Here is an 18871-nt window from a genome sequence, read left to right as displayed (position 1 = left end):
TCCGAATTTATAAGGTTCTACGCGAATAAGTATTATTTAGTTGTGCAACTTTGTTGAAGACACCAATTTTGTCTCTGATCGCTGGACTGAGATATAAACGAAGCAAATATGTGTACGTCGGAAAGTTGTTTCATATCGTCCCCTTAATGCTACAACTAGATAACTCGAAAATCAAAATTTTGAGATGTGCAAATTTGTAACTATGACCGTTTTACAAGGTGATGGTTATTCGCAGAGAATATGATTGGAAAATAAACTTCAAGTTATGTATATTGAATCACACGCTTATGAGCTGTAGATATTTTTCAGATCTAATTGAGAATAATATTTTGACATATTGAAGTCAAAAATTTAAAATTTCGAGTTATCTAGTTGTAGCATCAAGGGGACGATATGTTGCTTATATATGCAACATTTGTTGATGTCTGTGCGTCACCTGGTGAGTTAATTCTGAATTAAAATAGTTACCAAGTGGAAGTCAGCAGTCCTGTGATCAACTTTGCAGAAGACAGTTTTCTCGTAAACCTCTTTATTTTCAAGATATTAGCACTACAAGTACTGTCCTATTTATAGGACGCCGGGCGTTCGGGGCTTCTGTCCTATTTTTAGGACGCTGGGCGGATATGGGTTAAACTAATCTGCTTTGACGTTGTTCTCAATGTTCTGATACTTTTACGGTAACTCTGGCCCAATAAATGAATCAAACCGTTCCTACTTAAAAAAAATACTAAGCTCATCCAATTGCATATTCCAGGTGCTGTACATGGTGCTCCTCAGGGTGGGTCGAATCCATTTACGCTGTGGGGTTTCAGCTATATCGGCCGCAAGATCGAGCAATACTCATATCTATGCCCGGGCTTGTTCCCGTGGGTCAACCCGGGACCAGCGACACACGAAAGCGGTATTTGTACTTCTATCAAGAGCCATAACTACAGAATGTCACTCAAATAATCTTCACATATTTCAGGAATGTTCGTGACGAAAATGGTCGGCCTGATGTACGCTTGCATATTCTTTCTGGATCTGTTCATGGCCATCGGTATTACGGGTACGTTCTTTTCTTTGGTTTACACTGCCTTGGTGCTGGGAATCCTGGGCATCCTATTGATCATCTCGCGGCAACCTCAAAATCGGTAAGTTCTCGTTGGTATTCTAACACGCGTGTTGAAGTCTAATAACAACTTTGAATATTCAACCCGTAGATACGCGCTCCCCTTCCTGACGCCGGGGCTTCCCTTCATTCCAACGATTGCCATCACCGTCAACATCTATCTGATATTTAAGCTAAGCATACTGACGCTGGTCCGGTTCACGGTCTGGATGTCCCTAGGACTGATTATGTATTTCTACTACGGAATCACGCACAGCTCGCTGGAGAATCCGAGCGAAGAGTTCGAGCTGACGGTGGACGGCAATGGGCAACAGCCACCCTCCGGTCAGAAGACCAATCTGAAAGTTCCTTCCCAGAGCAATCACCGTGAGCAGACGGCGGTTTGGGACCGACACGGGTACGAGAATCGAATGGCCACCAACGACGACGGAAGTGAACTGCAGTGGGGTACGAGTAACAGTAGTTGGAACCCCAGTGATGCCTGGGGTGATACGACGATCTACGATCCTCCCCGTCAGCAACAACCTCCAGTGCCGCAGCGGTCGTCACATCAGTACGAATCTACAAACATTTTCCAACCACCGCCAACGCAACAGCGGCCCGAAGCGAAAAAGGATGGCTTCGGGATGTTCTACCAGGAAACTCCCAGCTATCCCACGTGGGACGACTAAGCGACCAATAGGGGTAAGGTGCCGTAGTTTCCTCTAGTGATCGTCAGCCAATCTTTCCCTCATCATATCGATTCGATTCCAATCCAATACTTGGCTTTCCGTACACCGAGCTCGAGCGCACATTATACACGGAAGAGAGATAGAGGGAGAAAGCATCCGGAAGGACTGAGAAAACTGTAAATTTCACGGGAAAGCAATCATCAACCCATCGTTATCTGTTGTGTGGTTATTATTATTACGTAGGTTTTCATCGTTGTCGTCTTCAGTATCCATATTAGCATTCTATGCATAGTTCGACCCAAAAGCAACAGCTGCAAGCGCGCAATATGTGCGGTTTTCCATCTAGAGATGTTTTGGCACGATGAGTCACACACAAAGCTTCGTTCACCAACATGACGAGGGGCGCCAGCGTGGGGTTTGGGGACAGAAAGGATACTCGTAGATTTGATGGTGCAATACTGGGTCAGAACTGTTCAGCGGGACATAAAATGGAATGGTGATTCGTGCCGTTGATCGATTAAAAAAATGATAGCTTCGAATGGTCATAATTATCGTGCTGCGCATGATTACAAATTAAGTTCTTTTGTACATGTTCGCTGGTTATTTTTTATGTATCAGGATCTTTTTTTTCTCCGTTTACATTTCCTTTTCTCCTTCCAAAATTGATTCTATCGTAGTTTAAGGTGAAACATCTCAGAATTCGAAGAAGGCCGTCACAATGGCTGACTTGTGGCCCTACTCACGTTTTCAAAGGCACAAAACAGGAGAAACAGTTGGCAAACGTTTCTAATTTTCTTATTTTAAGCTTTCTGCTAGTGCACAAAGCCAAAATAAAAAGTGCACTGTTGACGGCCCATAAACGCATGTCAGTCCCATGTTTGCTGGATTTCCTATTCACTTGGGACAATTATGCGTTTATGGGCAGTGCAGTTGGATGCTATCTTCGCGAGATTGTGCTTTGAAGTTGTAGTGTAATCTTTGAAGTTGATTCCAAACTATTTTACCTTAAACATTCCATGTCCTTGCAACTTAATAATGAATCTTCGAGCTGTTTAGTGAATAAATGAAATCCGAAGTTAGTACTATACCATCAGGTATCAGAAGCCGGCTCCAGATACACGTTCCCCGCCAGATTAGAGATTTGTGCCATTGCCATATTTGAGCAAATTTCTTCTAACCGGTGGGAAAGGACAGATGGGATGAAATAGGGATGAGATCCCTTGAAGAGGGAAAATTGCATAAGCAAAATGTGAGCATGAAGCTCCATGCAACAATTGGTACAAACAGCGCCCAAAACACGACACTCATCTACACATCTACCCTAGACCAATCGTACGATGGAATCTCACATAAATTCTTCCGGAAAAGTTTTTATGAGAAATTCATGATGGAATCTTTGGAGGAATTCCGGAAGAAATATCTAGAGAAATCCGCGATGGAATTTTCAAATAAACTAATTGAAGTAATTTGAAAAATAAAAATACGAAGTAATTCATAGAGAAATTTCTTAAAATCATTCTACCTAACTACCTAAAAGAATTTCTGGATGATTTACTGAAGGAATTTTAAAGGAAAGTTCTGGTAGGATCCCTGAAGGAACTCTTTGAAGTATCACTGTAAGAATCTCATGAAGAATACATAGGAAAATATCTGAAAAAAAAATACTCAAGAAATTTTTGCAAGTATTCTGGAAGGAATCTCTGAAACAATCTGTGATGTAAATTCTGGAAGGCTTTGAAATCCCTTGATACAATCCTGAGGAATTTTTGGCAGTGGTATACCTCGAGGAATCTCTTGGTGAGTTTTGTAAGATGTTTCTGGAGAAACGACTAAAAAAATTCATGTAGATACTACTGAAAGAGTACATGGCAGAATTCCTGCAGGTTTCCATAAAAAAAATAGTAACGATTTCCATGATGAAGCTATGCAGTAATTACTGGAGGAATCAGGAGGCAGTGGAGAAATACCTGGAGGATTCTATATTAGAAAAAATCATAAGGAATAGCTGGAAGAACTTCTCAAGTAATTATAACTGGAATAAATTTGTTGGAGAACTTGGAAAGAAATTCCTGGAAGAATACCTGTAGAAATCATTGCAAATATTACGAGAGGAGTTTCTGCAGGAATTTCTGTAAAACTCTGAAATCCCTTGATGAAATTCCGGAGTAATTCCTGACAGTGGTATATCAGGAGAAATCGTTGGAAGAAATCCAAGAGGGAATTCCGAACGTACCACCAGAAGAATTCCATGGAGAATATCTTGAATAATTTCGGAGTAATCGCAAGAAAAATTTCTGTAGGAATAACCGATGAAAATCATGAAGTAATTTATGGCTATTTTCCAGGAAAAAAATATAAAAAAATCCTGGATGATTCCCTGGAAAAATATTTGCATTTGCAAATTTTTAAAGCAATTTATTGAATAATAACTGATCGAATACCGAAAGAATACTGACGGAATCAATGAAGAAAATTCTGAGAAAATCCCTGGAAATTACCAGTGGAAGCTTTGAAATAATTTCCAGAGGAAAGTTTGTAAATTTTTAGAGGAGAAATAAATAGACTAGTCTCCGAAGTACCTTCTGGAAATACTTGTGTACGTATTTCTGGTGGAATTTTTGTAAAAACCCTTACCAAAATTCTTGAAGCAATTCAAAGAGAAGTTCATGGAAAATGACCTGAAAGAATTAGTTATAAATATTCTAGAGATATTATATGACGAATTTCGAGAGGAACTGCTTAAGAAAATCTTTGTTGAAATTTTGAAAAAATCTCTGGTGTACTTAAGAAGAATTGTAAAGGAATCTCTGTAAAACATTTTGTAGGTATCCTGTGCATAAATTTCTGAAAAAATCCTAAGAAGAATTTCTAGTGGATTCCATGTAGATTTTTCTAGAGAAATTCTGAAAGAAATGTCAGGAAGAATTTATGAATACAGAGGAATTTTAGAACGAATTCGTGGAGGAGCTTCTGGAGGAATATGTCAAGAAATGTGATGGAGAGTTCTTTAAAAAAAAAGTCAGAAGAAGCCTCTATATTAAATGATTAAGAAGCTCTGTAGTCAATTTATAAAAAAAAATCTGTATTTATATCTAATGTTAAACTCTGGAGGAATTTCTGAAGTAATTTCTGAAGTAATTTCTGAAGTAATCTCTGAAAGAATCTCTGGAGAATTTTCTGAACGAGAACTTTATTTTTTTGCATGAAATCTCAGTGAAGTTTCTGAATGATGATCTCTTATGATTACTTATTTTGGAATTCCTGGCGTAATATCTGCAGAAAATTCTGAATGAATCACTAAAGAAATTTATGAAGGAATCTGAAATATTTCCAGAAGGAATCCCTGGATGATTGTATACAAGTGGAATCTCTGAAGGAATCATGCTTGAAATAATTAAGGGAGGAATTCCTGGAAGATTTTCTGGAGGAATTCCTGCAGAATTATCAGGAAGAACTTCTGAAAAAGGATTACCGTACCGTTCCTAAAGAAATCTCTGGAAAATTTGCTGAAGGAATCTCAAAAGGGTTTTTCTTTAAGAATTTCTTACAGAAATGCTGGAGGATATTCTTGAGGAAATCATGGTAGGATTTGTGAATGCACTCCTTGCATCATATCTTGGAGAAATTCTTAAAGAGTCTCTGATGATGCAACTTCCTCAGGAACTCCTGGTGTAATTTCGGAATGAATTTGTAAAAAAATCCTGGTTGTTTTCTTTTCAGTGAATTGATAAAATAGGAAAAACTTTGGGAATTCTTAAAATTATTAGTGAAGGAATTTACTATGTTTATTTATGGTGGATTATTTTAAGAAACGCCTAGAAAACTTTGCAAGCTCCCTGAAGGCATTTCTGCTGGAATCTCTGAAAGAATTTCAGGAGGTATCCCGCATTATAAGAGGAGGAGGATTTCCTGAAGATTTTTTTAGCAGTAATCCTGGTGGAGTTGCTTGTGGATTTTCTGGAATAATTCTTGAAAGATTTTTTAAAGAAGTCTTAAACCTCATGTAGTAATCCCTAGTGAGATTTCTTGATTATTCGCCGAATTTCGGATGCAATCTTCAAAAGATTTTCTAAAGGAGGAATAACTTGAATAATTTGGTGGGGATTTTTTGTACAAATTTCCAGATAAATTTCTGATATAAATATCTGGAGAATTCCCTGGTGAAATTTCTAAAGAAACCCTTGTAGGAAGTTATAAAAGAATTTTCAATTCTATTCTTGTAGGATATTTTGTAGGAATTCCTCCCCCTCTACATGAAACATAAATATTGAATCCTGGTACAAATGTTGCCATTTGACAAATACCAATGGACAAGGATTAGCTTAAATTCCGAACAATTAACATTTTTAATTAGTTTGTCTTGGTTCTTCATAAATTAATTATCGATATCTGTTTCATCCGATTGATAACGGAAGCAATTTCTAGCTTTTTCGCATTCACGGGAACAGTCAATCAAAAATCAACGGTCGAAAATATTCTCCATCTCGGTCACATTAATGTTGTTGCAACAAGATTCTACAGTTCGTCAAGCGGTTGTAGAAACATAAATTGTTTTGACTAACTTGGGGGCGGAACCAATGTTGGTCAAACAGACTGAGCATCTGTGGGCTGCATTATACAGCCCAGAGACGCTCAGACGGTTTGACTAACATTGACTCCGCCCCCAGCTTGATGGTCATGTTGGTGTTATGTTTGACCGTGTGTGAGGATGCTTGACGAACCAGTTAGACAGTTTGTGGAACCCATTTGACGGTTGACCAATCGAGTTTGATTTTGTTCAAACCACCGGTGGGCGGAGCCAAATGTTTGACGAACTGATCGTACTGTCTGTAGGGATGTTGCACGAGCATCGACGTTCTACCTGTGATTTCGTGAAAAGTTCAATAAGGAAGTCTTCCAGGGATTGTACCAGGAATTCATACAAGTAATCTATCAGCAAGTTCACCACTATCCACCACCATTTCATCGGTAATTCCTTCATGATTCCACCAGGCGTTCCTCCAAAAATTTAATCATGATTTTCTCAAGTGATTTAACAAGGAATTCCTGTAAGAATTCCACCAGAAGTTTCTCAAGGGATTCATTAAGAGTATGGACATTTTCCAGGCGGACACGCACGAATACAACGCACTACTTTTAGAACACGTGTATTCTTCTCGAGTTTTCTTTTGGTTATGTGACACAAAGTAGATCGAGCAGTAATAGAACGAAATACACTGTAAAGTGGTATGGATAGTTTTTATTCCTAAATTTCCAAAGCAACTGATGCCGTGTTGCCAGTACTTCTACAAATAGTTCTTCTGGGGATTCCTTAAAAATTTCTTCCAAGGATTCCATCAGAAGAACTTCAAAAGTTTCCATAAGAAATTATTGAGAGGATTCCATCAGGAGTTATTTCAGAGATTCCACCTGGAATTCCTCCAGGGATTCCATCAGGTATTCTTCTCTAGATTTCATCAGGAATTCCTCCAAAAATTGCATCAGGAGTTCCTTTAAAAATATCTTGAGAAACTCCTACAAGGTTTCCATAAGGAGTTCCTCCAGAATCCCTGGAGGTTTTATAGGGGTTCTATCAGGAGTAGCTTTAGGGCTTCCATTGAAATCTCCCAGCGGGATCACGGATTCCATCAAGAATTCCTTCAGAGATTTTACCAGTAATTCCTAAAGAGATTCTATCAGGAGTTCATCTAGAGATTATATTAGGTGTTCCTCGCGGAATTTCATCAGCATTACTTCTAGGGATATTACAAGGAATTTCTCTAGGGATCCCATCTGGAGTCTTACCAGGAATCACTCATAAACATCTCCACTACAGGGTGTGTGATGTACCTGGTCAACACTTCTCGGGATTGCATCAGGAGTTTCTTCAATGATTCCCTCAGGAGTTCCTTCTACAATATCTTTAGGGATTCCTCCAAGAATCAGAATACAGAATCAGCTATCAGAAGTTCCTCCAAGGATTTCACCAGGAATTCATGTAGGGATTCTATCAACACATTTAGGGTCTTCATCAGGGTTCTTCTGGGAATTTCATCAGAGTTCTTCTGGGGATTTTATCAGGAGTTCCTTCAGGGATTCCATCAGGAGTTCTTCTAAGGGATTGCAACAGAAGTTCCTCCAATGATTTCCTCCTTTTTGGTTTCTTTTAGGGATTACGAGTTCCTCTTGGGATTCCATCAGGAATTCGTTCAGGAGTCTTATCAGTAATTTCTTCAGAAAATTTCAACAGGAGTTTCTATAGAGAAGTTTCTTTAGAGGTTGCACCTAAAAGTCCTCCAGAGATTACATCTGAAGTTTGTCAAGGGATTACATCAGGAGTTATTATGAGGATTCGATCAGAAGTTCCTTCAAGGATTTCATTAGCATTTCCTTTTAACATTCCACCTGGAATTCCTCCAAGGATTCTATAGAAAGATTCTGTAGCGATTTCATCAGGAGTTCCCCTGAGTCTTTCAACAGGGATTCCATCATGTGTTCTTTCAGAGCTTTCACCTGGAATTCCTATATGGGTTCTTTCAGAAGTTTCTCTCATGAGCGTAAAAACAGTCTATAGCTCATTACCCCCGCTGTGTTAAGAATAACAGAATGTCCTGAAGATTCAGGATTCTGAAATCAGTTACACTCAGCTTTACCAAATAATTGGGATCGCGGTTGCGCAAAAAAATAGCAGGTGATACAAAGTTCCAGAATCAGAATATTTTCCATGAGTCAGCAGTGTTCAGCCAACGTGTGACCAAAAGACTGCAATTCTGCTCTGCCAGATTTGTTGAATACTTCGACAGAGATGGTTTAGTAATGTACAATTTTGTTTGAGGACACCATTCCAAACTTTTTTAGTATTTTTTGTGCTGAGTTGCCGGCCACAAATGTATCTGAAGTTTCAACCGGCAATTCGAAACTGGAATAGAAATCATGCGATGCTCTATCGTGAGCTAACTCATCAGCCAATTATTTTCCAGCGATGGCAGAATGGCATGGTACGGTGCCCATACAAGGTTTATAGATTTGACCAAATTCAGTTCCTCATTTTGAGTTCGACTTGAGAAAACAAGCCTGAAACAATGAAGTGTGTGTAGATCTACGATTCACTTGATTTTTCTACAGTACATCCAGTACCCAGATCTGACGTTCCAGATGAATGTGTAGTGCTGCAACGTCAAAAAGAGTTAGGTTTTGTTCCAATACCAATCTTGAGATGTTAGATAATATCCTCAACTTCACTTATTGTGGGAGTTGGCACGTCGCCCTCATCCGCCGTACCGCCGTATCCTGCTTTCTTGGTGCTCCGCCTATGCGTCATTCAGGTGTTGATCGTGGAACTGCTTCCACCTTCAATCGTCCATCAAGATACTTCCTTCCTAATATAGGGCTTTGCTTCTAGTCGATGGAGACTGTACCTCGGAGTATATTGACAATGCTCACTCTTATTGCCGAACCCATGAAAAGAGTCTTAGTCCCATACGTATTCTTCCAAACTTAACCCGACCTTCCATGTTTATTTGATTTTGCTTTACACAAATACCAATTATTTTTACTACTGATAGTTCTGTTTTAAAGTCAGTTCAAGTAAAATGTAAATTGTTGCCTAAAATTACTTTAACTACTATTCATTTATCTTCATTTTGTATTTCACATGTTCAATGGCGCGCATTGTATAGTAAACCAAAAGAGCTACGAATCACTCTTCCATGTCAAAGGTGGAACGAAGCTTTGCTCTGACACTGTTTCTCATCGTTCTATATCCGGGTACATGCTAATCCTATGTGGAAAACCGCCTCTCCAATTCCTCCACGACGGCGTTAGTTTTCCATGTGATATTCTTCAGCGAACTGAAACGAAACGGTACATATCTTTAGTTAGTTCCAATCAATTCAACTAAATCTAAGTTATAGAAAACTCAAGTTAGCAAATTAGTTCCACAATCCGTCTTCTTACATTTAGATTAATGAAGTTTAGCTTACATGCGTTCCGTCATTTCCCATAGCCGTTGTTAATTTTGAGACACGTTTGCATTTATCACTAGAGTTTATCCGAAACAACTGTCTCAAGCGTGTCTTGAGTCAGCCGTATTGAGCGCTAGGAATTTAATGTAGCAAAGCCAAAGGAAACCGACAGCATCGAGGCAATCACTATCGTTGTAAAAAATCAGCATTCAAACCATGAATACATCATCGATCCGTTAGAATTGACCGGTAAATCACGTAGTAGTGCACTGTAAAAAACGCTCACCCAATTAGGAAGAGAAACACTATAAAAATGTTATCGTAATGAAGGGATGCCCGATGCGTAAGAAGACAAGAATCGAGGTACGTAGATAGTTTATGTAAAAGCAGGCTCAAGATGACGAATCAAGCATGACGCAGCCAATATACGAGGAAGGCATGAGTGAACCACTGTCCAAGGAGATTGTATGATTTAATTTCCTCAAAATAGTATTCTTTAATTATAGCTAGAGACTCTAAGCATGCCTCTACACTAAGGGAGTAACTCTGACTATTGAAATGCTGTAACGAGTAATATCGATAGATATTAAGTCGGTATTGACTTCACGTATAGGAAGAAAATAATGTAATGACAGAGCGTCGCTTCATACGTTGGCAGTGCTTCAAAGAAAGAAATAATAAGAAACATTGCATCTAAACAGGAAAGAAAGCATAGAAGGAATATATACATTACATTAACAGAGATTAAAATCAGCATCTTTCAATGAATTAAGTGATATTTTACTGTTGATATTGTTGATTGAAAAGTGTATTTATTACAATTATTGCAGTTGAAACAAAAAGAAGGCAAACCTATCGAGCAGAAACAATTGTTAAAGTGGTTTGGCGAAATAAGCTAATATATTAGAAACAATGTAAAATTAAAGCGGACACTTAGTGAAGGTATGTGTTTCCGTATTTTTCCCACTCTAGCGAGCGATTACCGAAAGACTTCGTTCAACTGATCTACATTTCAGTTCTCAGATGCAACGGATTATAACAGAGCATACAACAATACATCGGGCGTAACGTGTAAAATGGGCCTATCGCTTATATGGCAGATAATGATGTTTCTGCTTTGTGGTTACGGATTAACGGAGACACAAACATCTTGATCTGCAAAAAAAAATGAAGGTCCTTTCACTTGCTACGTATGACACATTTTAGCCCTCCGTCTCTTCCACACGAAACTATCACTTGTGAAAACAATGTGAGTTTAAAACAGCCAGGATTTTATGCTACATCTTTTACAATACACTGAACAAAAAAACGACTTACAAAATAAAGGCTACATCAGCTTACTCGTTTTCAAAAACAACAAAAAGGAATAAACAAAAACTAAGTTTTAACTTTTCTAAGTGTGATATTTATCTATATACATATATACTATATAGACATTACCAGAAAAAATATAATTATATTGCATATTGCAGACTTATTGACTCTATACATTACCGAACAAAAACACATGAAAAGACACAAACACTTAAAAGCATCATTATTCGTGTTCGACCGTGTTACGATTTAAAATTTCATCAAATCATAAGAAAATATATTTAAACCCAAGGTCATAACCAAAACGGAAAATCATCTCTATTTGCTGACATCACTCGTCTAAGCTAAACTGAAATAAAACTCACCGTACAAAAGCAAAGTTTTTAAAAGAACATAGCAAAAACAGCTAAGGCAACCAACCACAGAAACAAAGAAATATACATATATCGATCAGTGCTCCGTAGGTCTTAAACTATACAAACAACTGGCACACAAATCCAACCAACATCCAAGCCAGTGATCATTCCGAAATTATAGTTAGAATATCTTTTCAAATTTTCCTCCACTGAAACAAACAAGCGCATTCAAATCTTCTAGGTGTCTGTATAAAATGAAACAAAAATCAACCATATGTATAATTACATCTACCAACTTTAGGGACGAGAGAAATGGTAATCTGTCGCATAGTCACGAAAGAAATCTTAAATACTCTTAAGATTAAAAACAAACATAGAAAAGCAAGTGAATAAATCACACAAACAAAACAAAAAAAGTAAAAAATACCATAAAAAAATATAAAAGCAGTCCGAATGCTGAGTGATTATCAAGAATCTAAATAACGCAAGGAATTATCCGTTTAAGAGCACTAAGAACATCTGGCCCGACAGATAAAAAAACAAAAATTACCCAATTCTAGTGTGATCAACTACATACGCAAACCAAATCCAGAAGCAACTAACACGAAACAGCTAGAACAGACAACAATTGTTAGACTACTTCGGATAAGAACTAGCATAAAATACGGAACCAACAGAACGGTTGACTAATGGATGTTAAACAGTGCACGAACTATAGTGCACTTGCAAGCTTGCCCGAAACGATCGAATCCAGTGTCCGGTGTGCTGGTGAGTTATGCGATGTAACGTTATGGAGTTAGTGAACAAAGGGAATGAAATCTATAAATGCAATAAATGAACGTTTGCGGTCTTTTAGCTTTGTTGAAAGAATGCCTGGAGAGTATCAGGAGTAACTTGCAGTTGTCCCCTGCTCGCATATATTTTCACGGATCTGGAGTATGGTATATAGTCAAAGTTGTAACCAGATTTTTGAAAACTGGAAGTAAACCTGAGTTGATTCGCAGTTATGTACCGCCCATAACCGTATATGAGTCCCATGTTTGATGGATTTTTTGTTCGCAAGGGATAACTATGTATTTATGGACAGGATATAAAAAAATATCAAAATACGACATTTTCTAGCTGTTTTAATCTATTTTTTATTTTTGCAAAAAGGAACAAAGATCTATTAAGTAATGTCAATGTTTACCTATCCGAACATACTTTGTGTTAAATAGTTTTTACTAAAATGCTGTGTCGAATTGTGTTAATCTTGTTTTAGATTCAAAGGTTTATACGTTGTTGTGAGCAATTTTATTCACGAGTGCAGCATTTAGTGCGAAAAGTCGTAGGGGTAAAGTTGCGTAGTTATTCCGCAGTACTGAAACGGCTGTCATCCACGAACAACTTGGGCTTGGGACCTTCATTAGTCGAGTGGTTAGAGTCCACGGCTACAAAGCAAAGCTATGCTGAAGATGTCGGTTCGATTCCCAGTCGGTTCAGGATCTTTTCGTAATTGAAATTTTCTTGACTTCCCTGGGCATTAAGTCTCATCGTACCTGCCACACGATGTACGTATGCAAAAATGGCAACTTTGGCAAAGAAAGCTCTCAGTTAATAACTGTGGAAGTGCTCATATGAACACTGAATGAACCTCAGAAGCAGGCTCTGTCCCAGTGACGTAATACCAAGAAGAAGAAGAAGCTGGGAAGAGCTGAGTCTGCTGAAATCTTGGAAATATCATATCACCAAATTTCATGTAAAAGACTTCTGCAACGCAATGCGACTTGTCGAGGACTAGGCTGGCATTACGCTGCTTTACGCTGTTTCACAGACCTTTCAGCGCTATAATGTCGTACAAACATCGAAAGTGTACCGTTCAAATTATTTGCGCGCAGTTGTTGATTTAAACCAGTGATTCCCAAAGTGGGAGAATTCGCCCACCTGGGGGCGAATTTCATTTGAGCATTTGAAAATAAATACTCATATATTTTAGGACACACATCTCAAGGTTAATCAATTTCAAACTTAACGAATTCCAGGAATATTTTACCTTGGATTGACATATCTCCAATCAGGGTAATTTTAAAATTATAATAGACTACACTTAATAATTGTCAAACACATGCATTCAGGTTTTTTTTAATATCATGTGCTTTTTAAGAATGGTCGGTATTTGAGATTTTCACAAGATTGGATGATTAGTCACGGATAACATTTAAAACACAACATATTTTGGATGTACAAAACATGTATTTGAGAATTGTTAGAACTTTTTGTAAATGCCCAATATTTTATATAAGGATTTTGTTATGTGGGAATTTTAAGTTTAGGAAACTAATGTTTCTTTAATTGGCATCCAGCTTTTTTTACAGAAAAAAGAAGAATCGATTGCACTCTTTCTTATCATTTCTCATGGTACAAATCATTTTAGATACAAATTTTTCTTGGCGTTAGAAAAAATACCCTTTTTATATTTTTTGAATTGAAATATGAGTTGAAAGAATTCTGGATTTTCTTATATTTGTTCAGTGTTTTTGGATTGAATGAAAAAAACATTCCCAAAAACGTGTGTACGTGTAAATAATATGTGTACGTGTAAATTTTATGCAACTTGCTCTATTGAATAAAATAAGAACAACCGCAAAGGTGTAATAATTATGTATGCACCTAACCGTTGATTGTAGATAGAACGGAATTTACCGTGCAATATTCTTTGCATACACTTCAAAAGGGCGTATCTGCATATCCTATCCAAGAATTTTTAATACATATTATAATGCTTTGAACAATTTCTTTACTTCACTATCAAGCGTTAGATTGGTAGATACCATTTTTCGCATATTGGCTGATTAATAATAACTTAACATAACATTGGCCCTTTTTAAATGCCGGTCTAGAAATTTTTTAGAAAAATGTATTTTTCAATATCTTACTTACCTTACCAGTCAGGCTAAGGCCTGGGTGGCCTCTGCTGTACGTAGGAGCCGTCTCCATTCAACTCGGTCCATGGCTGCCCGTCGCCAGCCACGCATTCTGCGAAGGGTCCGCAGATCGTCCTCAACTTGATTGACCCATCTTCCTCGCTGCGCACCACGTCGTCTTGTGCCGGTCGGATTGTTTTCGAGAACCATTTTCACCGGGTTGGTATCCGACATTTTGGTGACATGCCCGGCCCACCGCAGCCTCCCAATTTTTGCGAGGTGGACGATGGTTGGTTCTCCCAGCAACTGGTGCAATTCATGGTTCATCCGCCTTCTCCACGTTCCGTCTTCCATCTGCACTCCGCCGAAGATGGTCCGCAACACCTTTCGTTCCAAAACACCAAGGGCGCGTTGATCCTCTGCACGTAGGGTCCATGTTTAGTGCCCATAGAGGAGTACCAGTCTAATCAGCGTCTTGTAGATGGTTAACTTCGTGCGATGGCGAACTTTGCTCGATCGGAGTGTTCTGCGGAGTCCAAAGTAGGCACGATTTCCAGCAACGATGCGTCTATGGATTTCTCTGCTGGTGTCATTGTCGGCGGTCACCAGTGAGCCCAAGTACACGAATTCTTCGACAACCTCGATTTCATCACCGTCAATATGAACTCGAGGTGGCACTACGGGCGATCAGGTGACCAATAATCGAAAAAATGAGTTGTTCTGATAGGTTTTTCTTGTACATTGTTCCATAGTAAACACTTCTATTATGATATTCACTGGAATATAAGGGCAAGATCTTTTATAGTTCAATTGATACAGTATGTCAAAGTTAGAGTTTTTAAGAAAAATCGAAAATTCAGTGCAAACACAAGGTATACATTGAATACAATACACTGGATAATCGTAATATTTTATACAGATCTTTATACACTGTCCAAAAGCTTATTCAGAAAGCTATCTTAGAAAAATAAAATGAAATAAAAATTCGTACCTTAGGTCGGAAAAAATCGGGGAGTGCACTGAAACTCCAATTACCGTGATTATCAAATAAAATATACCATTCAAAGGGCAGTCAGCAGTTGATTCCTGACGTTGTTCTGCACCTCTAGGCCGATTTAAAAAAAATCCTTAGTCAGAATTTTGAGTTACTCCCTTTTGAAGTTTATATGATAGAAATCACACGAAATATGCCACTTTCACTTGTTAGCGGTTCCACGCCGTTTCGCAAACCCAATTATTTTTGTATTTTTGAATCGCCTGAAAATTTGCATACAGATTCTTTATGATCAAAAATGCCATTATGCACTTTCAGACCGCCATTTTGAACCTCGCCTTATTTTTTAGAAGGGCGTATCGGAAAATGCACGGCAAAAAAAAGTTACAGATTATTTTTTATTTCAAAAACAAAATTTTAAAATCAATTTTCTCCAGAAACGCAGTTTCGATTTTTTTAAATTTTGGATATGTTTTAGGGGACAACTTATGTGATTTATTGCACAATGTTTCAAAATGGAAGAATTATGGACAAAAAAGTTATGATTTTTTTAAAAACTATAGATTTTGAAAAAAATCGAAATAGAAGAAAACAATATTTTTTTATGTGATTATGAAAGTACAGAAAAATTGCAATCGAAAAGTACTTAAGTAAATTTTTGCTAGGTTGCATCAATTTCGAGATATACTCATATTTATATAACATTTTCAAAGGAAAAATAAAGAAAAATAGGCCCTTTTCAAGCATATTTCGTGTTTCTCCATTCCAGAATAAAATTATTTTGATTGAGCGAATCGTAGCTAAATCGTTTATCGTTTGATCAAAACATTTATGCTTAAGTATTGAAAAAAGAGTGCACGGTAAAAAATATAAGCGATATTTTCAAATGAAAATTTGAAGCTAATAGTTCTTATAACAGCAACATTGATGTTTTTAATTTTTGGATATATTTTGCCGTTGTTGTAGGTATTGTTTAGGACTATTTGGAAAAAAATATGCACGGTAAAAAATAATGACAGATTTTTTTTAATAAAAAAATTAAAATCGATTTTCTATGAAAATGCATCTGTGATTTTTATTATTTTTGGACATATTTTAGGGGACAACTTATGTGATTTATCGCACAATGTTTCATAATGGAAGAATTATGGACAAAAAGGTTATAATTTTATAAAATATTACAAATTTTGAAAAAATCGAAATATAGGAAAATAATTTTTTTTTTATGTATTTATTGATGATACAGAAAATGCATTCTAAGAGTACTTAAGTAAAATTTTTCTAGGTTGCATCAATTTCGAGATATACTCATACTTATATAAAATGTTCAAATAAAAAAAAGAAAAATAGGCCCTTTTCAAACATATTTTGTGTTTCTCCATTCCGGAAAATTTTATTTTGATTTCAACAACACAAACCAAGTCAAGTCAAGTACACAACACTGAAGACGGCTTTACAGTTGAGGTTGAAATACGCGTATCTGTCGAAGGATACAATAGGCCTTTTCATGTGACAGATTCGTCTATGCATTTGTTTACATCGGTGGAGGACCGGTGCTAACACGAGCCTGTCATTTTCATAGAAGAACTGTCAAAGTGCTTCCCGATCAGCTGATTTGAGACGTCATGTGAATAGGCCTATAGTAGAATTAAAAGGAACAGTACTGCTCATCTTTCTGTATATTTACAGGCATTTACAGGCACAGTTGTGCGTGAAGCTGTACAAATATCATTTTTTCGCAATGAGTTATATCAGTTCAAGATGTATTGACTCACAGGTTGTGCAGAATCTCATGGCCGGGGTTAAGGCCAAGGTGCGGGCATTTGCGTATGGATTGTAAATAAAATACGAGTAAAATGGTAAAATGAAGTTTAATAGTTATTTCTCAAACCCTGAAGTTTTGATGGCAATCGGATGAAAACTCGAATTTTGCGAATCAATTTTGTGTGTGGCAATTTCATCGTGGACACCCTTTACTCTATGCCCAAGGCAGTCAAGAATACTTTCATTACGAAAAGATCCTGGACCGACCGGAAATCGAACCCGGAACCCTCAGCATGGTCATGATGAATACCCGCGTCTTTAAAGCTTCGGCTATGGGGGCCCTATATAACCTGGTAGATAATATAACTGAACTTTATTTAGCAAAAAAAAACACTGCCACAAGGGCAGATTTGAAGTTCTGAGCTCCAGGATAGTTTGGAAAAGCTTTTGAGATTCTCAGAGGTCAATAGATTCCGTTTGAGTTGAAAATATTATTATTTGCAGCGTTGCCAGATCTACGGAATTGAGCACTTTCTACGGATCCGTAAGATAATTCTACGGAAAATATATATTTTCTACAGAAAGCTACGGAAATACTCATTATTCTACGGTAATTTACGGATTTTTCCAACGGAAATCTACGGAATTGCAATGCCCGGGATATCCCTCCCCGCTTATCACTTTTCGTCTACGGAATGATTTTCAAAGAAATCTAGCATCGCTGATTATTTCAAGCGCAAGCAACTACTGCTGTAAATTTCGAGAATTGAGCTTCGGGATAGTCTGAACGTCGTAGAATATCCCAGGACATGAAAAGGCATGTGAAGCAGCGTTTTTCTTGACATAATAGGTATGTATTACCAAGTACGAACATCAATTGTATTTACAAAAGGCATTTTAAGCTACTTTTATACTAATTATTCTTTTTGTCAGACTTCTGCATGTTCAGGATGTTCTAGGTTGCCAAGTAGGATTAAGTCATACACCTAAAATTTTTCCCTGACAGGGAAGTATATTTGCAAGGACTTTTCCGAAGACAGTAAATTTTATTCATTGGTTCTTTTTATACAGCCATTTTCCGACTGCGGTCATAAATGACTGTGCCGGCCCCAAAGGGAAAACTTTGATCATTTTAGCGAGAAAAGTTACTGGAACAAGGGTAGACCTGAAGTTCTGAACTCCAGGGTAAATTGGAGGGCCTGGAATATCACCAACGTTCGTTGAAATAGCCAATTGGTCTGTGAGAAGGTTCAGTGAACATGGTAGATTATATAATTTCACTCAGTTTAGAAGGAAATATTACTGGAAAAATAGTAGACCTGAAGTTCTGAAGTCCTGGGGAAATTTTGAAGGATCTGCAATACCTCAATCGTTCCTTGAAACAGCATATTGATCCATGAGAAGGTTCAGTCAACATAGTAGATTTTATAACTTCACTCAGTTTAGAAAGAAAAATTACTGGAACAGGCCTTCCTGTAGTTCTGAACTCCAGGGTAATTTGGAGGGCCTGGAATACTCCAAACATTCCTTGAAATATCTTTTTGATTCGTGAGAAATCTCAGTGAATATTAAATAACTTCATCGTTTAGTAAGAAAAATTACTAGAACCATTGTAGATCTGAATTTCTGAACTCCGGGGTAATCTGGGTGGCTCGGAATACCCCAAACGTTCCTTGAAACAGCTAATTGATTCGTGAGAAAATTCAATGAACATGTTAGATTTTATAACTTCACTCAGTTTAGCGAGATAAATTACTTGAACAAGTGCAGACCTGAAGTTCTGAACTCCAGGGTAATTTGGAGGGCCTGGAATAT

General features: G+C 37.5%; 1 protein-coding gene across 3 annotated transcripts in view; it reads left to right on the top strand.

Moving 5' to 3' along the window:
• LOC5575110 (cationic amino acid transporter 3) overlaps positions 1-2396 on the top strand; it is a 173231-nt gene extending 170835 nt beyond the window's left edge. For all 3 annotated transcript variants that reach the window (XM_021851004.1, XM_021851003.1, XM_001661782.2), the window contains 3 exons: positions 755-901; positions 968-1133; positions 1203-2396. In XM_021851004.1, coding sequence (XP_021706696.1) covers positions 755-901; positions 968-1133; positions 1203-1782 — 893 coding nt within the window. In that variant the 3' untranslated portion in view covers positions 1783-2396. The remainder of the gene's footprint in view (positions 1-754; positions 902-967; positions 1134-1202) is intronic.
• Positions 2397-18871: the final 16475 nt, after the last annotated feature.

The sequence above is a fragment of the Aedes aegypti genome, chromosome 3 (genome assembly GCF_002204515.2).
Source record: "Aedes aegypti strain LVP_AGWG chromosome 3, AaegL5.0 Primary Assembly, whole genome shotgun sequence".
Classification (NCBI taxonomy): domain Eukaryota; kingdom Metazoa; phylum Arthropoda; class Insecta; order Diptera; family Culicidae; genus Aedes; species Aedes aegypti.
This window is presented reverse-complemented; position numbering and strand designations above follow the sequence as displayed.